This window comes from Castor canadensis, chromosome 6, assembly GCF_047511655.1.
Source record: "Castor canadensis chromosome 6, mCasCan1.hap1v2, whole genome shotgun sequence".
Classification (NCBI taxonomy): Eukaryota; Metazoa; Chordata; class Mammalia; order Rodentia; family Castoridae; genus Castor; species Castor canadensis.
Genome location: NC_133391.1, coordinates 148,926,689 through 148,950,370, shown reverse-complemented (window position 1 = coordinate 148,950,370; position 23,682 = coordinate 148,926,689). Strand labels below are relative to the sequence as shown.

The following is a 23,682-nucleotide window of genomic DNA, read 5'->3' as shown; positions in this document are numbered from 1 at the left end:
AAAAAGGACTGGGGGAGTGGCTCAAGGTGTAGGCCCTGAGTTCAAGCCCTAGTACTGCAGAAAAAAAAAAAGAAGAGCTTGAAATTATGTATTTCAAGCCATGAAAAAAAAAATTGCCAACTCTATCCACCAGTTATTTTCATAATTGAAAGAGAAACAAAAATGTTCCATGATAAACAAAACTAAAGCAATTCATAACCACTAAACAAGCAACACAGAATCCTCTGTACAGAAATGAAAATATAGGGAAAAGGACAGGGGGATGGTTCAAGTTGTAGAGTACTTGCCTGAGACAATGAGTCCAACCCTCTGCACCACCAAAATAAGTAAACAAGTAAATAAATTTCATCACATGAATAGACAAGCAAATGAGCAGGGAAGAATGAGAGACTGAAAGCGACAGGATGGAAAAAGATTTAAAGTGTAAACACAGCATAAAAGCAAGCAATAAATGCAGACTTTAAACCAAAATTAGAAGACACAGTCACTTCATATTGATAAAGGAACAATTCATCAGGAGTATATAACAATTGTAAAGACATATGTACCAAATGTTGGTGTACTCAATTTCATGAAAGCACTAATGGACATAAAAGTACAGACAGACACCAACACAATAATAGTGAGTGCCTTTAATAACCCACTCTTACCAACAGGCGATTCAGACCAAAAAAAAAAAAAAAAAAAACCAACCAAGCTTCAGAATTAAACATTAATACTGTAATAGACCAAATGGACTTAACAAACATCTACATAATAATTCCATCCAAAAGCTGCAGAATACATATTCTTTTCAGCAGCCCATGAACTTTCTCCAAAATAGGTCGTATTTAGCTGGACGCTGGTGGCTCAGGTCTATAATCCTAGCTACTAAGGAGAATCAAAGCCAGCTGGGGCAAACAATTCATGAGACCCTACCTTGAAATATCCAATTCAAAAATGGGCTGGTGGAGTGGCCTAAGTGTAACTGTGCCTAGCTAGCGTGAGGCCTACATTCAAAGCCCAGTACCTCCAAAACAAATAAACACCACCTCAAAATAGGTCATATTTTAGGACAGAAAGCAAGTGTTAACAAATACAAGAAAACTGAAATATCCTGTGTTTTATTAGACCACAATGAAATAAAACTACAAATCAATAACAAGAGAAACTACAGAAAATATTCATACACATAAAGACTGCACAATTTACTTTAGAATGATTGGAAATAAGGTGGGGGTCAAAATAAAAAAAATTCATAGACTCGAATAAAATGAAAACACAACTTACCAGAACCTTTGGGACACAACAAAGAGGAATGTTTATAGCTATGCATGCCTACATTAAAAAATCAAGAGAAACTGGATACTAGTGGCTCATCCCTATAATCCTAGCTACGTAGGAGGCAGATATCAGGAGAATCACAGTTTGAAATCATTCTGGGCAAATACTTCTTGAGACCCTATCTGGAAAAATATTTAACACAAAAAAACAGGGCTGGCAGAGTAGCTCAACCTAGCAAGTGTCAGGCCCTGAGCTCAAATCCTCTGCCAAAAAAAAAAAAAAAAAAAAAAAAAATCAGTGAAATCCCTAATATTTTAATGATGCACCTCAAACTCATAGAAAAACAAGAGCAAGCCAAACCCAACAACAGTGGATAGAAAGAATAAAGGTCAGGACAGAAATTAAGGAAATGGAGACTAAACAACACAAAGAATTAATGAAACAAAAAGTTGGTTCTTTGAAAAGAAAAACAAGATTGTCGAACACTTACCCAAACTAACCAAAAGAAAGGAGAAGACCCAAAGTAATAAAGTTAGAGAGGAAAAAGAGGATACCCCCACAAAAATAACAATGAAATTCAGAAGATTGTTAAGTAATATTTTAAAAACCTATATTCTAATAGATGCATATGACCAAAATTAAGTCAAGAGGATACTTAACAGATCTATAACAAGCAATGAAAAGAAACTGAAGCTCTCACTGGATGGACTCACTGGATGGATTCACTGATGAATTCTACTTGAGCTTTAAAAAAAACTAACACCAACACTCCACAAAATATTCTATAAAACAGAGAGGGAAGGAACCCTACCAAATTCATTTTATGAACATAGTATTACCCTTATGCCAAAACCTGAGAAGGGCACAACAAAAAAAGAATTACAGACCAATTTTCCTTAATGAACATAGACACAAAAACTCTCAATAAAAATACTTGCAAACTGAGTTCAACAACACATTAGAACTTGTACAACATGATCAAGCTGGTTTCATTCAAGGAATGAAAATCCAGAATATTTTAATATCCAGAATATATAAAGCACTCCAAAAATGAAACATCAAAAGAACAAACAATATAATTAATAAAAGGGCAAATGAACTGACGGACAGTTCTCTAAAGACAAAGTACAAATGGCCAGTAAATACACAAAGAAATGTTCAGCATCCTTAGCCATAAAGGAGATGCAAATCAAAACGACACTGAGAACTGGGTGCCTGTGGCTGACACCTGTAATTCTAGCTACTTGGGAGGCTGAGATCAGGAAGATTACGGTTCAAACTCAGCCCAGACAAAAGTTTGTGAGACCCCCATCTCCAAAAATAACCAGAGCAAAATGGTTTGGTGGCTCAAGTGGTAGAAAACCTGCTTTGCAAGCACAAAGCTCTGTTTCAAACCTCAGTCCAACCTAAATAAATAAATAGACAGACAGACAGACACAGAGATTCCATCTCACCTCAGCCACAATAGCTATCAAGAAAACAGACAATACGACTGGAGGCCTGCTTTGCAAGTACAAACCTTGAGTTCAAACCCCAGTACTGCCAAAATGAAAACAAATGCTGGCAAGGATGGGGCGGTAGGGGCTTAATACGCTGTTGTTGAGAATGCAAATTAGTGTAGACACAGGAAATCAGTATGTAAGCTTCCTTTAAAAAAAAAAAAAAAAGTTCCAGCTATACCACTCCTGGGCATATATTTGAGGGAATGTAAGTCAGCATACAATTGAGATACCTGCACATCCATTTTTATATAGCACTACTCGCAATCACCGAAATATGGAATGAGCCAGATGCCAGGCTTAAGTGGTAGAGTGCCTGCCTAGCAAACATGAAGCCCTGAGTTCAAACCACAGTGCAGCCAAAAAAAAAGTGGTATACATACACAATGGAATATTATTCAGCCATAAAGAATGAAATCATTTCATTTGCAGGAAAATTGATGGAACTAGAGATCATCATGTTAAGTGAAATAACCCAGACAGATAACAATAAATATTGCATGTTCTCTCATATGCAGAATCTAAAACTTAAAAAAACAAAAAAAAGAATGACAGAAGTGTAACATGAGACATGTTTGAGGATAGAAACCAGCAGGAGGACAAAAATGGTTTAAAGGCAGCGGTGAATATGATAAAGATCTTTATACCCAGGCATGAGAACAATGACGCTTGTTACCATTGTTACAGGGTGGGGTAGGGTGGGGTGGGGTGGGGGGCAGGTGGGAGTTAAGGAAGTAACAAATGGTGTGAATCTGACCGAACTATATTATGGAAGTATCACAATGAAACCTCTGTACAATTAATATGCACTAATAAAAAACTACAAGAAAGTAAAATCAGTATAATTAAGTCACATCAAAGAAAAGATTAAGAATGTTAACTAAAATGCTTCATTACTCAAATTTAAAATGGCTTAGTATGTAAAACATATGCAACTTAATGCTGACCAACAGAAAGCCACACAAAATCCTTATGAGGACTATTTATAAACACATGATCCTATATGTCTGTTTTGGGGTGTTTTTTTGCTTTTGGTGGGACTTGGGTTGGGCTTTACGCTTGCAAAGCAGGTGCTCTACTGCTTGAGCTACACTTCTAGTCCATTTTGCTCTGGAGACGGAGGTCTCACAAACTATTTGCCTAGGCTGGCCTCAAACTGTGATCCTTTGCTCTTAGCCTCCCAAGTAGCTAGGATTACAGATGTCAGCCACCAGTGCCTGGCTGCCTTGAGGTTTAAAGATTTTTTTTTAAATATATAGAAGTATTGCCCCTCAATACTTTTTTTTTTTTTTAAATTACCCCTGTGCTCATTTATATATCTCGTAAGGAAATGTTCTCAGTTTTTAAGACAAAACATTCACCTTATATATTAGTCCAGTCTAGTTAAAAACTTTTAATATTTAAGCCAGACGCAGTGGTTAATATAATCCCAGTAACTACTAGGGAGGCAAAGACTGGGAAAATTGTGGTCCAGGCTGGCCCAGGCATAAACCTGAAGCTCTATTAGAAAAATAACTACAGAAAAAAAAAAAAAAACCCCAAAACACAAAAAACCCACAAAAATTTCAATATTTAGATTTATCTTAATCCTTATAATGCATTCAATGAAGAATTCCCAGGGTAAGTTAAGAGAAGGGTTTTTCCAATACATCAACTCACTTCAAAATTCATTTACTGGGAATTCTACCACGATAAAGGAGGTAGGTGAGGAGCTAATGCTTTTTTTCAAACACTTTATGTTAAGCAATTGTTTTGCAGGACTACTTGATGCAAGCAACATAGTAGTTTCATTTTGCTGCTTACTAAAATGGTAAGTATAACTAATAAAAAAACAAACATCTGACTATCTAAGTGTGTTTACCAAGAGGATAAGAAAACTTAGCACTGTAGTGTCTGGACTAAGTGAGTTGTGTTTTGATGCTTTGTTATGCACAGTTGTTTATAAAAAACAAAAAATACAGACAAAAGTTAAAATTTACTTACTTTATATTGAAGTCTGTGTCTTCGTCCTTTTAAGTGCATCTCTTTAGCATTGGGATCATTAAAGCTGCATTCACATAATTTACAGTGGAACCTAATTACTTTTCCTTCATCATTTCGTACCTTGGTATGGAAAAACAGGAATGCTACAGTTTTCAGATTTCATCCATAAACCCTAACAGGGCTGGGGGCATAGTTCAAGCGGCAGAGTGCTTGCCTACCATGCAGGAAGCCTTAAGTTCAAGCTCTAGTATTATAAAACCATGAGCAAAGTGGAGGAAAAATAAGTGGCAATGTCTGTAATTTTTTTAAAAGGATAGAAACTGACTAAAAGCTAAGATTTTTAACTCTTGCAAGATGCTAGCATCTTTCACTTTAATATTTTTTCCATATGTAAACATTTGATTTAAATATAGCTAGGTGTGGTACATTCTCTAATAGTTACTAAATACCTGCTGCTGGCTAAGTATTGTTCACATATATGGATAAAGATGATTTAAAGTATTTGGATATGTAAAATTCTCAAAGCTCAAAATTTTATGCATGTAACTTTACTTAAACCCAAGATTCTTTTTTTTTTTTCTAACTGCACAATCTGTTAGATAAGTAGACTGGAATGCTACTATGAAGTCTAAACTATACACTAAATTCAACTTCTACAAGTGTTAAGACTGGCTCTGAATGCAATTCTCTGAAGTTTAAGATTATATAACTCAAACCATTAGAAATGAGAGTATTTAGGTTGAGAGCATTTTTAAAAAAGATAATCAAATCTTAATTACAGTAAGACATATAACTGAGAATTGTTCATGAACAGTTACACAAATTATATAACCCAGTTGTCTACCTTATAAAGCACTCAATATAATACATACGTGTATTTTTTGGTGCTACTGGGATTGAACCCAGGGCCTGGAGCACGGTAGGCAAGGGCTCTACCAATAGCCATGCCCTACTCTCTTTTGTTTGTATTTTGTTTCTGATATAGTGTCTTAACTTTGCCCAGGCTTCCCTTAAACTTGAGATCCTCCTGCTTCTGCCTCTTAAGTAGGTGTGCAATCACTATGCTTGACTATGCAATCTTTTTTAATAGGGAAAACAGGTAAAGAAACTAACAGCTATCAAAAACCTATTATACATGAGGCACCATGCTAGGTACTTGATTTAATCTAACCATCACAACTTTGTTGAGAGAATATTCCAATTTTATAGATGTGGACAATGAAGCTCAGAAAACTTATACATGCACTACAATGAAGTGAAAGCAAACTGTAGTGTCTCTGATTTTCCCTTGTTCCTCCGTTTACTGAACTTATTTGACTTACAAAACAGGAACTGATTTCTAACCAGCCTGAGAAACCAAATAAATGGCATCTGTTGAATCAGCAATCTTAATTTTACACATTAGGTGACTTCAAAAAGAGATACTACTGTCTCTCTTCATTGACATTTTTTGCTGCTTGGGACTTTTAATCTTTTAATGTTTTATGACAGTTAAAGGATACATTGTAAGAATGACTGCCACATAAATGGAAAGTTATATACCACAGTGACAGTGTTAATAAAGTAAAGAATTTAAAATTAAAAACAGTCAAACTGAAAGGGCACAATTTCTTTTTGGGGGGGGAAGAGGCAATACTGGGGTTTGAACTCAGGGCCTCATACTTGCTGGGCAAACATTCTACCACTTGAGCCACAACCCAGTACCAGTTTTTTTTTTTTTTAAATAAATATGTATTTTTAATATTTCTTCATAAGTAAGCTAAAGATAAAACAGAATTAACTACAGTTTGATTTTACATATAAAACATGCTTTCAACAAAGTGACATACTTCTCCCCTTATCCAATTTCATAGCAACGGTATTCTTAAATCAATACCTCCTCCACATAATCATGGCCCACTGGCTGTACATCACTCTGCAAGGCAGCAAGAGATGCAGGTGTGACTGGTTCTGACACTGTGTCTGGCTTTACTTCTGGAATCTGCACAGCAGAAGTGACAGGAGTACTTTTAACACATTCAGTCCCTTTTAAATCTTCTGTTTTATTTCCTGTTGACTGTAGCTTATTCCCACCTAGAAAAAACATCAAAGGATGATTTTTGTACAAATGTATAAACCTTATACAATGAAAACTTCAGATAAAATTCTTTTCTACCAATGAACTCCTGTTTATGTACAACAGATAAGAATTTTAAAGAACCATATAAACTATGAGACTTTTAAAATCCTATTAATGAAATACATTCTGAATTTTCCCTTTCTTCATCTTTCAACACTCACAATACCTCCAATTCTAATGTTGGCACTCTTAACATCCATTATCTAAAACTAAATAGCAAGTACTTGAAAAGGTAAGAGATTAAGCCTAATTCATGTTTGTATCCTGAGCTCCTTGCCACATGACTGAACAAGTAGTATTTTTTCCTTTTTAAAAAGGATAAGACCAGGCAAGGTGGCTCACGCCTTGGATCCATTACTTGGAAAGTGGAGATCAGGAGGTGGAGACCTAATCTCAGTCAACAAAAGCTGTGTGGTGATGCAGGACTGTTGTTCCAGCTATGTTCCAGGCTGTCCAGGGCAAAAAACTCAAGACCTTGAAAAATACCTAAAGCATAACGGGCTGGGGGATGTAGCTCAACTGGGAGAGTACCTGTCTAGCAAGCACAAGGCCTGAAGTTCAAAGCCCAGTACCAGCAACCAAAAAAAACCAAAACAAAACAAAAAAAGAGACAAGGTTAAGTTTAATGGTCAGTTATCATGGAAAACTTAGTTCAAATCAAGTTTTCCACTAAGAGGTGTGGGGGCGGGGTTTGGGGAAACCAATACAGGTTTTATCACCACCATTTTCTTCAGTATATAATCTGCTGAAATCAGACATGCACTCACACCAAGAGTTACTTACAATGTTTGATAATTGTTATACTAAATTGGAATTATGAGTAACCTTAAAAAGTAACCATAAATCTTGTTATTTTAATCAATTAAACTCAACACTTTACCCATCTTCAAGACAATGCCATATCAATTGTGACTTTTCTGCTTTTAAGCCTTTCAAAAATATTTTAAAGTACCTATAAAATGCTGGGCCAAGTCCTACATTTTGGGGGTATAGTTAAGAATAAGACCATGTAGTGTCCTACAATTTAAAGAAGATACACATAGCTGTAATAGCCGGGCAACAGAGGCTCATGCTTGTAATCCTAGCTAATCAGGAGGCAGAGATTTGGAGGACTGCAGTTTGAAGCTAGCCTGGGCAAATAATTTGAGAGACCCTATCTAAAAAAAACCCATCACAAAAAAGGTTTTTTTTGTAGGTCCTGGGGTGGGGAGGAATATATAAATATATATATGTATATAATCACTCTCACACACACACACACAAGCATGTGATGAGTACTGTAATAAGTAGGAAGTGAGTATTGTGGGAATACAAAGGAAAGGAGCCACACTACCCTTTAAGCTGGTAGTTAGCTTCACAAAGGGTATGATGAACCAGGCTTTGAAAAGGTGAGTAATGAGTATGAAATGGTCAGGAAAAAAGAAAATAATGTCTAAATTGAAAGAACAGCATATACAAAAATGTACAGCAATATGATATTAAAAAGACTGGTAAATTCAAGGCAGAGTTACTACTTCAACATCAGTGACTACCGATGTAGAGATGATGAGATGTGAGGTAGAAAAGTGGGTAGGGGTCAGATTATGAAGGATCTTATATGACCTTATAGAGAATTTATCCTATATGCAAGGGGAAGGGCAATGAGACTTTAAAGCAGACGGCTACCACAATTTGTATGTATTTTAGTAAAGATGACTGATGAGGGCATGGAGAATATGCTGAAGAGATTGGATGTAGTAAAAAACAGATGCAAGAAGACACCATAAAGACCTAAAAAACAAGAAAATGGCAATAAAAAAGATATTTCTTTTTTAATGATGGCTAAGCTTTCCATCTGAAAAATAAGAAACTTTGTAAAATTATTTTGTGGTATTCTTGTGATGGATTCGTGGGACAGAATCATTTGAGCATTTCTAGAACCATAAAGAGAATGACCAGTGAAAAACAAAGAAAAAGAGAAAAAGAAAAAAGTTCAATCCTGAAATGGAGAAGGAACACCACTTAGATTTGAGTTAGGAACACAGAAGCTTCAGTACTTGCCAACAAAGTTTATTTTGGGTGTAGATGTTTTCTTGGCAGCCATATTGGTAGGAACGGCTGACACTTTAGTATTGGATGTGCTATTAAGAGACGAGTTTCCTGTAGTTGTAAGACCTTTTACTGAAGAAGTTGCAATTGATGAAGTATTCACAGTACAATTGCTGGCTGCAATGCTTGAAGGAGAGGCAGTCGGTTTTGAAGCAGATACAGCTGTTGAAGAAGTAGCTTGGCTAACAACATTTGGTTCTGTTGAAGGAATAGGCTTACCAAGTTTTGTGTGTAATTTAACCACCTACAAAACAAAAGCACAGTATTTGTCAGAAAACTCTAAGTGCAGATTTTTAAGTTGGCCTAAATAACATTATAAATGAAAATCTCAACCATGTTTTTCTTTCCCACATTTTAAAAATTACTTTTTTGAACCCAAACCCATTACTTTTAACATAATTTCTGTGAAGCAGATGTGGATATATATTCCATCTACTAACCAGGTAAGGAAACAGGCAGAAACAGATGAAATGACTTGGCCACATGCAAATCAATCTATGATTAAGCAAGACAAAAGGATGAAAGTAATTACATAATATTCAAAGAGTGAAATAAGTGGTTTAATTCAGTTTAAAGAAGGCCACTAGCCTTTCCCCTTTTAAGCAGTATTTATTTGATATTGCCTTTATGTATGTTAACATATAAATTTCAAAATTTGAAGCCACCTTTTCTTTAACCCCCATTGAAGAAGTAAAAGAAAACAGTAAGGCATAAGACTGTGTGTGGAAAAAAAAAAAAAAAAAAACCACCTACTTTCTGATGCTTAGCACCACGAATGTGGGCAGCATATGCATCTGCTCCTGTACAAGACACATCGCAGAGCTCACAACGTAGTTGATTTTGAGTCCCACGAGTAGAGCTGTTGCTGCTGCTGGTATTTTGTGAGGCTTTCAATGCGGCTTCTTTTTTTTTATGTTTCTGGCCTTCTAAGTGTTCTTTATAAGTCTGTTTCAAACAAAAAGGGAAACTTTTCTTTCTGCATCATCTTATGCAGTTCTCAAATCTCTAACACTGATAGGCCTCACACCTGTAATCCTAGCTACTCAGTAGGCAGAGATTAAGAAGATTGTGGTTTGACCCTATCTTGAAAATACACAACACAAAACTGGGCTGGTGCAGTAGCTCAAGCAGTAGGGCACATGCCTAGCAAGCATGAGGCCCTGAGTTTAAACCCCAGCACCACCAAAACAAAACAAAAAACCTGTAATAACTTCATTAAAAATGAAAATTAGAAGTTTTAAAACAACTGAACAAGAGCACGAGGAATTCCCTACACGTGTGATTTATCTATGGTTGTCTGCACCCTGTTTGGGGGGAGGGAGGAGATGGTGCTGTGGACTGAATCCAGGGTATACACTAAGTATGCACTTTACCACTGAGCTACACCTCAACTCTCAAGAATACATTCAAAAGACTTACAAAGCATTTTATTTATATATAGCTATAATATAAAGCAACTGCTTTCAAAGTTTCAAGAATTTCTATCTTTTATTACTTAGGTATAATGTTGGACAGAGAATCTTAATGGATAGTGATCATTTCAACAAACAACTATTCAATTACAGAATTAACATGAGGTGGGGGAAATGTAACCACACCATTAGAAGGTTAAAAAAATGCTGGGCACATTGGAGCATGCCTGTAATCCCAATGACTTGGGAGGCGGAGATCAAGAGAATTAGGGTTCAAGGCCAGCCTGAGCCAAAGTTTAGTAAAGTCTCCCTCCCCTCATCTCAATAAATAAACTAAGAATGGTTGCACACACCTGTAATCTGTCATAACTGCTATGAAAGAGGTATAAAAAGGAGAACTGCAGTCTGAGGCTGACCCTGAGCAAAAATTCGAGTTCTATCCAGAAAATAACTACAGCAAAAAAAGGGCTGAGGGTGTGGCTCAAGTGATAGAGTACCTGCCTAGCAAGTGCGAGGCCAAGTTCAAACCCCAATACTGAAGGCAAACAACAAAACTAAACACTCTGAAATTTAGTATTAAAACTAGAATTTAAAAGAATGTACATTAATGAGGTAGAGGCAGAAGATGGAAATAACTTAAAACTAAGAGTCAAACTCTCATCTTTTCAAATAATATGCTTTTAACCTGCAAGATGCTTGTCAAATTTTTATACAAAAACTGGATACTTTTTTTGTTGGTTAATAGCTACGTAGCCCAGGTTGACCTCAAATTCGCCTTCTAAGTGCTGGTGGCACAGGAGCATGCCACCACATTTGGTTAAAACTGGTCACTTCCAGTAAAAACAAGTAAGGCTGGGAAGGGATTTATAAACAGATTCATACCTACACCAAAGATTTTATGGTTTGGCTAATACCATAATAAAACAAAACAAAAAAAATGCAAAAAACTTATGCTTCTTTAATCTTTTTGAAAAAGACATTTCCTTTTAACTTTCTTATTCCCAACATTCCTCCTCTCCACACAAAGGTTGCAGAAATAAGTTACATCTTAGAAGGCATGTATAAAGTTAGTCTCAGAAATGTGATCCTAAAATTTAGATTAATTTTAAATTTAATTTAAAACTATTAAACTAAATTTAAACTTTAAATAAAAAGCAAAGTAGCCTTCTGAAAAAAGCTCAATTTCATTTGTCATTTACATTCATAATCTTTCTATAATTTATATTGTTTTGTTTCAATATAAACACCTTTTAAAAATGACTTTAATGAAATACAACAATCATCCTCAGTGACAGCAGGGGGGTTGGTTTTGGTAACTATTTTTACTGAGGATGCTGAAGTCCTTTGTATAAAATGGCACAGTATTTGCATATAATCTATGCATTTCTTCCCATATACATTAAGTCATCTCTATTTGTAACACCTAGTGCCATATAAATGCAATGTAAATAAAGTGCAGGGAATAACAATAAGAAAAAAAGTCTATGTACTCAGCAAAAATGCAAGTTATTCCCCCATCCTCAAATACTTTCAATCTGTGGTTAGTTAAATCTGTGGATATGGAATACACAGATGCAGAGGGGCCAATTACATGTATGTTCTTTATAGGCAGAGTTCAAATGTCACCCATACTTTACCATAACCACTGATATTCATGGTAAACATACAACACAAGTACCTGTGGTCCAGCACAGCTGATCTTACAAACATCACAATAGTGAATCTGGGGTGGTTTGGGAGGCTGTTTTGGTTTCAGTTGCTTATTTTGGAATGGTGTTTTTTTAGTAAAGGTGGTCCCTGTCCAGGCAGCTGTTGCTGCAGCAGCAGCTGCTGCTGCTGCTGCTTGCTTCTGTTGCTGCTGTTGCTGTTGGTAGTAGGAAGACGCAGCTGAATACACTGCTGCTTCATAACCTGAATAAGACGTACCTTACAAATAAAAATCAAACAAAGATTATGTTATATAGTTTAAAAGAATAAGTTAAATGTCAGTTATAAATTTTAATTCAATAAATCTTGCCAAAAAAGGAAGATTTATATTTGCATATCTACAATAATGTATATCTTTTGGAACCCAGAAAAATATTTATCTTCCTTCTACATAAATCAACCAACAAGTATTTATTTGACACATCAGGTTTATAGAGGTATAAAGAAAGTATAAGATTTGGTCCCAGCCTTAAGAAGCCTATAGTTCAATCAGATGATGGATGTGATACTGTTTTGATAAATTTATGTTGTTTAGGACCTGTTGATATTTCCCCAAACAAAAATCCACCCAATACAATTTGAGAAGCATTAGATTTCAGGAAGATCTCAAGTAGGATATGACATAGGAAAAAAGCCTAAAAAACTTGACAAAGTTGGTGGCTAAGAAGTTAAAAAGAGACAAAGAAGAAAAAATATAAAGGTAACACCAATATTTTGAGCCCCAGTGATTGATGGGTTGTACAACTGATAAAAGCAACATGCTAACAGAAGCTAGTTTGAGGGGGCAAGGTAAAATAAAACTTAGCACAAGTGTCTGACATGGAGTTAGAATTCAGATGAAAACACACGACAACAGTTAAAAGACCTATCTTCCAAAAGATGAAAAAGCACTGTGTCTTCTGGTTAAGTGTATATGGATTCTCCTCATTTCCATTGCTTAAGCTATTTAATTAAAACATTATGCTAGCTATTGATACATAAAATACATGTTTATGTTCAATGAGTTCAGATTTTAAGATACGTAAAAGTTTTAAATTTGATAAGCTAGCTGATTTTAAATATAAGCCTACCTGAAAACTGGAAAACTTACCACGTCTAAAACAAGATGTGTGGAAATTTGGTGCATTCCCTACTCACCATATTCTAATTAGGCTCTTTTATATTTCCTTAAATGGTAATAGTTGGCAAGGAATGAGGCTCAGGCAACAGATTCCGAGTTTCCAGGACAGCACAGAATAACTACTTAAGAGAATACAACTTTTTGATCTCTTGAATGCAGCCTGCTATCCTGAGAAGACTTATGACCCAGTGATTACAATACATCTCATACATACAAGGGAAGAAAACATGACCTGGATGGATGACAGCTACGATGTATGGGAAACCAGAATCATCAGGAAACTGAAAATGGACATTATGCAGGAGAGAAAAAAAAAGGCCAAATTTTGAAAAAAGACTGACTTTTATGTCAGTCTGTAATACTATTACAAATGCTTATGAATTTTTAAGTGGTAATAGAGAAGAAAACACCTAAAATGAAAATTGCAGAAGGTAGGTAGACTTGTATCAGTGATAAGCACATGATCATAAATAATTAATATGAATGACTAAAAGAAAAACCCTATAGGTCAACAAACTCTTTATTAGGTAGTTCTGCTTATGTCCTCTGGTATCTAAGAGCATGATAAAAGAACATATACATAGCCAATTACATTCAAATTTATAGGCAAAAACATATACAGCTTCAATTTCACTATAAAGAAATACAACAAAATTGTCTAATTAAAATTTTAAAAATGTAGCCTATCTTCTATCCCAGCTACTTAGGAGAATAAGGGCTGAGGCAAGCTAACTTGAGCCCAGGAGTTCAAGGTAAGACTGGGTGACATGGCGAGAACGCATTAAAAATTTAAAAATAAATAAAGCTGTTTTAAGATTACTACTAATTAAGACAATGATTTTTAAAAAAAATATAATCTTTTTTCTTTTGATACCAGAAATTGAACCAAGGCCTGACACATGCTAGGCAGGCTCTCTATCACTAAGGAACATCTTTATAATAAACACTTTCTAAATGACTTTAGTCTTTCTACATAGAAACTATAAAGTGCTACTTAATTATAATTTTAGGAATTATGTATAAAAAAACAAAAGTAAGAGCAACAGATGCCAACTGTGCTAGATGACCAGGTCTTCCAGGGCTTTTGTTTTTAAATTTAAGCATCTGCAATATAGGAAGCAGTGTGCCAGCCACAGCACAGTTTCAGAAGAGATATGTAAGGCAGCTATCACTATCTTTTCTTTATAGATGAGAAAACAGGCTGAGAGAAAGTGAGTTTCTTTAACACTGAGTTATTTTAATGACAAAAATATAATATTTATAAAGTAATTTGTACACATATAGTCTAAAACTAACAAAGGCAAATTTAATTATAACTTAATACTTTTTTTTTTTTTAAAGTCAAAGTCTATATTGAAAGGTGGGTTGGATTTTTTGGAACTCTGTTAAACATTTTAATTTCTCCCCTATCTACTACCAAACAAATATACATTTTCTATAAAAAAAAAAAAAAACCACCGTGGGAAAACAAATATAAACCTGTCTATAAATTATTTAAAAGTTAAAATTTTGAACACTAAAATAGTTTCACTTACAATGCATTCTTACAAAAAATGCTTATTAACTAGTAAGCTATAACAACGGAAATATAATTTTAAATGCATAATGTTAGAAACAAAAATTGTATAAAATTCAGTAGATTCTTCATGTTACAAATCATCATTCAGTAGGTGATATTCTAGAATTCCTCACTTTAATGAGATAAAAAGAATAGCTGACCTAAGTTACAACTGTCCCAAACTACAGATACAGAACTCAGAACAAGTCCTTACAATGGCTTCTGGATGGCAATTTCACAACATGTATCACATATTCTAAAAAAGTACATACTCTTTGTAGTACAAGTCCCATGTCTAGAATTTATCGTAAAGGAAACAAGCAGGCAAATGCACAAATATTTGCAGGTATTATTCTAGAGTTGTTTTTAGTTTTTCTGTAATAAAATTAAATGCCCTCAAGACTCCACGCAAAAAAAAAAAAGGTTAGAACTGATAAAACTCAGTAACTTTCTCGTAAGCCAGTAACAAAACTGCTGAGAGAGAAATCAAAAAGATAATCCCATTTCCAGTAACTACAAGAAACAAAAAGAACCAATAAAACTCCAGGAATAAACTTACATAAGGAAATAAGTATCTCTACAATGAAAATTATGAAACACTGATAAAATAAATTGAAGAGGACACAAAAAATAGAAAGATAGCCCATGTTATGGATTTGAAGACTTATGAAAATATCCCTAAGAACTCAGTGTTTTTTTTGTAGGTGCAATAGTTCTCATCTGTCATCCTAGCTACTTGGGATGCAGAGATTGGGAAGGATACTGGTGTAAGACCAGTTTGGGCAAAAAGTTCTTAAGACCCCATCTCAACCAGTAATAACTAGCGTGATGGTACATGCCTATTATATCAGCTACTCAGGAAGTGTGAGTAAGACTGTGGTCCAGGCTGGCTTGGGCATAAACACTGGGGGCATGGTTAAAGAGGTACAGCTCCTGCCTAACAGAAAGAGGCCCTGAGTTCAAACCCTAGTACTATCCCCAAAAATTATTTTTTGGAACTCCCACTGTGGAAACTAATTAGACATTTTTAAAAGCTCTAACACCTGTTACTCCGTGGGCAACAAGCCCACAGATTACTTCTTAATTACAAAGAGAAAAGATATCTTTACCATGGAGAGCTCTGGTAAATGCCACTTGGAACCAGGGATGGCGTTATCAACAGGTAATACATAAACATTACTTATTTTATGTTACTCATGTGATGAAATGGAAAGTACACTCAAGTAGTTTTCTAATCTAAAAAGCTGCTTTAATCTACAGAAATCAAGAGGTAAACCCAGACTGTGGAACTACTTTTCAAAAATGCCAGTATTATGAGAGATAAGACAATAGAAGACTGTTTTAGATTAAAAGAAACTAACAAGGTATGACAACCAAATTCTTGATTGGACCTGCATTTAAAGCACAAATATGAACACACCAAACATACATAAACCTCAGATATGAGAGATTTGTAAATTGGGAAAACTTACATATTTGATAGTATCCACATTAAATTTCTTTTAATAAACTGACACTGTGGCTATATAAAAGACTGTTCTTATTCTTAGGAAATACTTCCTGAAAAATTCAGGAGAAAGTATTATATTGCTTGAAACTTCTAAAATACATTGCTGAACCATATGAAAACAGGTTTTAAATGAAAGGAAAGCTAAGGCATATGTGACAAACTATTAGTAACCGGTGTTGTAAGTTAATGGTATATGGGTGTTCCTTGTACTTTTTTTTTTTTTTTAACTGTTCTACAGAATTAAAAGTTTTCCAAAGTAAGTTGAGGATAACCACTATCATGTCACTATACTTAGTGACATGAAAGGACAGTCACAATGAGAATAAAGCAGTTTACAAAATAGCATGTCTAAGACAAATTCAGACTGGAGGTGTGGCTAAAATTGTAGAGTTCAATCTCCAGTACTACCTCACCTCCCGACCCCTCCATAGACAAATTCATTTTTATACTATGTAAGATATACTCAAGCTACTGGAGAGAGTTCTTAATATTGTGGCAATGTAAAAGAAGAGCTTTATTCTTAGGAAATACTTTGTGAAGAATTCAGGGCAATGTACCAAGTTATGTGATTATACCTTATAGGAACAGATATAGGATGGAAAGAATGAATAGGAAAGGATACTCTGGTACTCCCTATTTTGTTGACTGCCAATGTAGACACTTAAAAAAACTATGTCCAATCACATTTCATTGCAGTAATCTTATTTACAACTGTAACTAATCAACCAAAGAGAGAAGCTGGAAACCTGTACCCGGGAAGTCTACTATGACAAGGAATAGTAAGTTAGTTTCTTATGATCTTAACAAGATTTTTTTTCCTAAATAAGAAATGTCCTGGACTATCTTGGATTACCTCTTTACTCTCAATAGATTATAAAATGCCTCACAATCCTAGCCCCCTTTGCCCAGGTCCTCATCATTTATCAGCTCAGCCAGTGCACTCAAAGACAATAATGTTTGTTCATTCCATTTCCTTTCCATGTGTTTGTCATACAGTCAACTTAACAAATCAATACCCATTGTTTCCTGCCAACAAGGTAAGACAGCCACCATGGGAGAGTATACAACACTTTTCTCACACACATTTTCGGTCTCATATCCTAATATTAACTCCACGTATCTCTATTCTGGGCACAATGAACTGCTGTTCTTAAGTACTACTTGCCTGCCTATTATATATCCAGTGTCCTACAGTCAGAGGTAAGAGATATGAAATTCTCCCTGGAACAAAATAGGGTATTAAATAAAATGTAAAACAACAGTACAAAGTTAGTGTCTACAAAAACACAGTATGTGATTTTAGTCACTGCAATACAATTACCTCAGCTAGAAATTAGCAGGAGTAGTGGATATGTAAGGTTTTAGCAATCATACTTCTCTAGGGAAAACTTATGATTATTTAAGAAAAATAAAGCTACTCCATCCTTCTGAGGTAGATACATTACCATCTTATGGCTATCCAGTATTTTTAAGATTACTTATTCCTGATAAGTATGAAATGGCTCTTTGAGGGTGAAAAGAAACAATATAATTAATTCCTCTATGGTATTCCCAAGTGTTAACCTTGAGTTTTCAAATTCATTTAGAAAAGTCAGAAAGGAAATGATCCTGTACAAGACAGTGTGCTACTTCCTCTAATTAGAATACCATACTCAAGGCTCATGATTAGCTTTCGAATTCCCAGAGAGTGCTTTTTATTCTGCTAAGATTTATTACTAAAAAACAGTAACAACAACAAACTACTTACACTATGGTCCTTTTGTCAGACTATGCACACTTTATTAACACCTATAGATTCATTCAATTTCTGCTATTGGGAATAAGGTAATTCCATAGAAAATCTGGGCAGTTTCTATTATTGTTTACTCATTTAAACACAGCTTATCAGTCTTACCAGAATAAGTAACTGCTGTGGTACTGTAAGTAGCACTCTGAGTATAGGACGGCACCACAGTAGCTGCAGCTGCTACTGGCTGTACGGTGGAGGACACAGGATAAATGGAGAAAGTAGTGGTAGCTGGACTTGGTGTCGCTGGTTTTATGGCTGTCACTTGTCGAGTTTGCTGGGCTTGAGTATACTGAGTTGCACCTTGGCTATAACCTGCTTTGGGAGCTAAAGTGAGAAGACATCAAAGAAGAGTGAGTCACTATAGTTATATAACAATATTAAAAACTAAAAAGAATAGATGCTAGCAGTGCAAGCAAGCAACTTCTTCTCGGCAAAAGAATATCACTAATGACCACAAATTAATCTACTGCTTTTTCCTAAGTGCTTTCTACGTATTTCTTTTGTTTTCCATATACGCATCCACTACATTATATTCCCCCAACTCTCTATCATCAGCCCTTCCCCATCCTTTTAAAAAATGTTTTGTTTTTACATTTTCTCACATGCATATACATTGTTTGGGCCACCTCCCCCACTCCACATATTTCTAACATGATATTTTGTCAAAAAATCTTACAAATGGCAGACTGTAAGATAAAGTATGTGTGGGGGAGAAGGGTGTGGGGAGGTTATTTGTGTGTATTAAGTTAGTCAAGTCTACTTGAGAGTTAGGCCTAATGCTGGGAATTGAATAGAGAGCCTGTAAGTATACATTTCACTTCACATTAGTTCAGTGTTTAATTCTATGAACCGGTTCATATACCACCCACTGTGTCTATTGACTTACCCGTAGTGAACTTCAATTTAATTCCAACTCACAAGGTGCTACTGACTTAATTCTTCAAATGTTAACAGCTTGAGTAAAGTTACTCTTAAATGGCTACCATTAATGTCTCCACTCAACTTTCTACTGTCTATGACTATAATCAAAATAAGTGACTACTTTGAAAGACTCTTATGAACCTGATTATCAATCACCAATCATTTATTAATAATCACTAAAACATACAAATTTTATTGCAGAGAAAGATCCAAATATCAGAAGGCCAAACTCATTTATGCTCAGTTAAGTAAAGATATGTTATAACTTTTATCCTTAACTACTTATGAAATTTGAGCCATACAACACACAGATGATTATTTTACAGAAAGAAAACTAATATCCAAGACTTAAATGACTTACAAAAATCACAGTCAATGTCAAAACATAGGCCTAAACCAAGATCTTCTGACTGTTAGATAATTCAGCACTCTAGCCTGATAATTATCTAGGAAGTTCATTAGAGATTATTATACATACAGATCAGAAGAGACCATAAAAATTAAGTCATTAATTATAATTCAATTTTATATATGTGTATGTACATATACATATATCTTTTTTTGGGGAGGAGGAGACAGTCTCATGAAGTAGCCTAGACTAGCCTCAAATTCATGATCCTCCCCTGCTTTAGAAGTGCTAAGATTACAAGCTAGTGGATGCCCAGCTTAAAATTATTTCTGAACCACTTTTAAGAGACACTATAAAATCACAAAACTAAGAAGGGACACTAGAAATCTTGGTCAACTACATTATTTATAGGTAACGTTTTCTTATTTAACAGAAAAAAAACATCACTTGGCCATGCTAATGGTAAAGCAAATGCTGGAAGCCAATTCTACTCTCCTTTAATCCAAGGCTCTACCCACATCTTTAGGTCCTTCAAAAATTAATAAAAAACAACAGGGGCTGGTGCCTCATGCCTTAATCCTAGATACTCAGGAAGTGGAGATCAGGAGGGTCATGGTTAGAAGTCAGCCCAGGCAAAAAGTTCCACAGACCCTTGAAAATACCAAATACAAAAAAGGCTGGCAGAGTGGCTCAAGTGGTAGAACACCTACCTAGCAATAAAAGCATGAGGCCCTGAGTTCAAACCCTAGTACTGCCAAAATAAATAAAAAAGACTTGCTCAATTTTCAGACATCAGAGAGCATTGTTTTAAAGTTTTCAATGAAGCCAATACAAAAAACCCCCAAGAATCCATCTTTTTTGGGGGAGAAGGGAGTGCAGGAATACTGGGGCTTGAACTCAGGGCCTTGTATTTGCTAGGTATGTACTCTCAAATCCCCCAGCCCCCTGCTTTTTGGGTTAGTTAATTTTCAGAGAGAGTCTCATGTTTTTTGCCTGGGCCAGTCTTGGATTGTGATACTCCTTCCTATGCCTCCTAATAGCTGAGACCACAGGCCCACACCTGTTATGGGGTCTCACCCGTTAACTTTTTGTGTGAGCTAGCCTTGAACTGAGATCCTCCTGATTTCCACATACTGAGGAGGTGGGATTATAGATGTCTGCCACCATATCTGGCCCAAATCCATGTTTTAAAAGTCTACAAATATGCAGGCTTCTACAAAACAAAATCACTTTCTTCATTCAAACCAGTATCTATACTATTTATATGTACAGTGGCTGATAACAGAACCAATTATCATTACAGATAAAGATATGGCCACATTAAAGAAGTCCTGTTGGTTACAAGGGCAATCAGCAATATAAAATGTTCTGGGCATTTCTCGCCAGAATGTGATAAGTTATTGACACAACTTCTTTTGTACAGTTTATTTCGGTAGGAAAGGAATTTTTATTTCCAGGAAAAAAGGGTATGTTTTATGAACTGCTTCTATAACCACCTCTTTCTCAAAGGTATTCCAGAAGTTGAAAACAAGGACATGGCTAGAATCTGTCTTTCAATCATTGTGCAAAAACACACTGATTTTAGATACACTTAGAAGTTTATCTTGGAAGGCGCTGGTGACTCACACCTGTTATCCTAGTTACTCAGGAGGCAGAAATCAGAGGTTAGTGGTTCAAAGCCAGCCTGGGCAAATAGTTCACAAGACCCTATCTCCAAACAACCCTTCACAAAAAAGGGCTGCTGGAGTGACAGCTGAAGATATAGGCCCTGAGTTCACACCCCTGTACTGCAAAAACAAAACAAAGAAGTTTATCTTCATTAAAAAATACCCCATTTTAATAGGTCATTTTTTTTCTCCTTGGTTTTTTGAACCAGGGGCTGGCTATATACCCCAGGCTGGCCTGGATCCTCTTGCTTCTTCCCTCTGAGTGCTGGGAACACAGGCATGTGCCACAAAGCCTAGCTTCACTAGTTTATAACAAAACTGTATATGTTAATAAAACCCACCTGTCTGATAGTAGGTTTCAGCAACAGAAGGCTGAGGCTGGGCAGCAGCAGCTACGGCAGCGGCAGTTGCTGTTGGCTGTTGGTAGTACTGCTTACTATCATAAGCTACAGCAGGAGCTGTGGATCTTACATATGAGTATGAGTCCTGAAGAGAAAGAATAAAAGGAAACCCTGCTATGGACAAGTGGCAGGAAAAATATACTTACTATATTAAAATATAAAGGAAAACAAACTAAATATGTAATTCTATGTTAGACCTAAATTTAAAAGAATCAAGTTTAATACAAAGAGGACTCATTTTAGACTTTATTAAATAAGATCAAGCAGCATGTTTAATTTCTACAATCAGAACAATCACTAAAATTCAAATAAAATACTTATTCAAATAAAAATTTCATTTAAAAATTCATGGTACTGAGTTGGTGGAATGGCTAAAGTGGTAGCTCACTTGGGCTGATAAGCATGTTAAGCATGCTTGGTAAGCATGAGGCCCTGAGTTCAAACCCCAGTGCCTCATGAAAAAAATCATGGCAATTCTCCCTTAAAGATGGAAACTATAGAATTAGAAAAGAACACTTCTGGGGCCTGGAAGGTATATAGCTCAGTGGTAGAACTTGTGCCCACCATGCATGGTATCACCCCTCTCTCCCAAAAACAACAAAAACATCTCTGTATTAATATCCTTTGTGATTACTCCCGCTTTTCTTTCACTTATGAATGTATGTATGTATTGCAGTACTGTCGTTTGAACTCAGGTTCTCATGCTTGCCAGGCAGGTGCTCTACTGCTTGAACTAATCCACCAATGACTCCTATATTCTTTTCACTTCCCCTGTTTTGACTCCCCCTGCTCCTCCCTTTTTTTTTTTAACAAGACAGATCAAGGTGAGTTACCAAGTGACAAAAGGGAACACATGCAGATGGAAAGGCAGAAACTAAGCTCAAAAGGCGCAGAAATTGATGGGTTTAACGAATTCTATTAAAGATAGCAAAATTTACTACACTCAGTATCTGGGTATAATGAAACAATGACACAAATCAAAAGGAATTAAAAACTTGCCAGAACTTAATAAAATACGAACATTGCTAATTTAAACTTCTTTTCATAGACATTTCACAGACATTTCTATGCTACAAAATGAATGTAGAAAAACTAAGTCCAGAAGGACCAAAGTTTAAAAGCAAATTTAAAAAATGGGTTAAAGAAATTAGGACCAAATTTAATTAAATAACCAAAGTGGTGATCTAGTAATGTTTCAAATATACTATAAAGAGAATTTAGAAGCCCCATAATAGTTAACAAGTAGCAACTAGATGTTGCTTCTTTGTGACTACAGTAAGATTAAAGAAGAAGCACCAAGATGAGAAAGAGCATGAAAAATTTGTTATATACTAAAAAAGAACATCTTGACAGCATTAACAGGCAACAAGACTTACTACTTTGATAAGTTCAAAGAAAAAAATATGTAGCATCTTTGTCTTACATAGTTTAGGTCCACAATCCTTAAAAAAAAGAGACTTACCTATGTTTTAAATGGATACACAATGTCATAGTACAAACAAGTGACATCTTTATTATGTTTTATTTTACTCAAATACTTAGGGCAAAATGAAAACACTTAGTAATTCATGTGCAACTTTTTAAGACAGGCAGAACAAAATACTGAGGCAGAATTATTAATATAAATTCATTGCAAGGAAACTTTTAATGCTTGAACCATATCCCAAAACATCTAGGAAAACCCTCCACTTTTCTCTATTATTACAAGTATATTTTGAAAAACTCAAGCCTGAGAAGCACTGGTTTGGGTATTATGTTATACACTAAGCCCACTAAACTTACATGTTGAGGCAACTGAGACAAGTAGTTTTCTTACCTGGTAGTTTTGTGTAGTAGCTGGGGGTGGTGGTGGTGGTGCTTCTTGTTGCCTCTGGGTGTAACCATAGTCAGTTGCTGTGTGTGCAGTAGGGTAGCCTCCATAAGCAGCAGCTGTTGCAGCAGCTGCCACAGCTACTGGAGCCGGCCTGGCAACTGCAACAGTAGCGGCTGCTGGTGCATAGGCAGCAGTAACTGTGTGAGCAGCTACTGGAGCTTGATGGACAGTGTAGCTAGCAACTGTAGTTGGATGAGAATAGGCTACACCCGAAGCTGGCTGCTGGCTATATTGTGAAGGAGAAGAATAAATATAATAAAATTTAATTTTAAAATCAAGGAATTAATCATCTTAAAAATTATCAGCTTAAATTAAAAAACACATTTCCAAGTAATTCAATCATGGACTACAAAGGCCAAGTATTTGAATTCAATAAACTTCCTACTTGATACTGTATTGGTTTCTGTTCTTTAATTTTCAGTC

At 35.5% G+C, this 23,682-nt stretch overlaps 1 protein-coding gene across 3 annotated transcripts in view; it reads right to left on the bottom strand.

The window, feature by feature from the left end:
* The window catches only part of Zfr (zinc finger RNA binding protein), a 78,117-nt gene that overhangs the window by 34,519 nt on the left and 19,916 nt on the right, over nucleotides 1–23,682 (bottom strand). For all 3 annotated transcript variants that reach the window (XR_012449200.1, XM_074077654.1, XM_020180524.2), the window contains 8 exons: nucleotides 23,203–23,485; nucleotides 21,327–21,471; nucleotides 18,154–18,372; nucleotides 12,043–12,290; nucleotides 9,706–9,897; nucleotides 8,905–9,196; nucleotides 6,622–6,818; nucleotides 4,746–4,865 (listed from right to left, as the gene is read on the bottom strand). Coding sequence is in view for 2 of the 3 variants with exons in the window: in XM_074077654.1 (XP_073933755.1) it covers nucleotides 4,746–4,865; nucleotides 6,622–6,818; nucleotides 8,905–9,196; nucleotides 9,706–9,897; nucleotides 12,043–12,290; nucleotides 18,154–18,372; nucleotides 21,327–21,471; nucleotides 23,203–23,485 (1,696 nt within the window). In the remaining variant the exon portion in view is untranslated. The remainder of the gene's footprint in view (nucleotides 1–4,745; nucleotides 4,866–6,621; nucleotides 6,819–8,904; nucleotides 9,197–9,705; nucleotides 9,898–12,042; nucleotides 12,291–18,153; nucleotides 18,373–21,326; nucleotides 21,472–23,202; nucleotides 23,486–23,682) is intronic.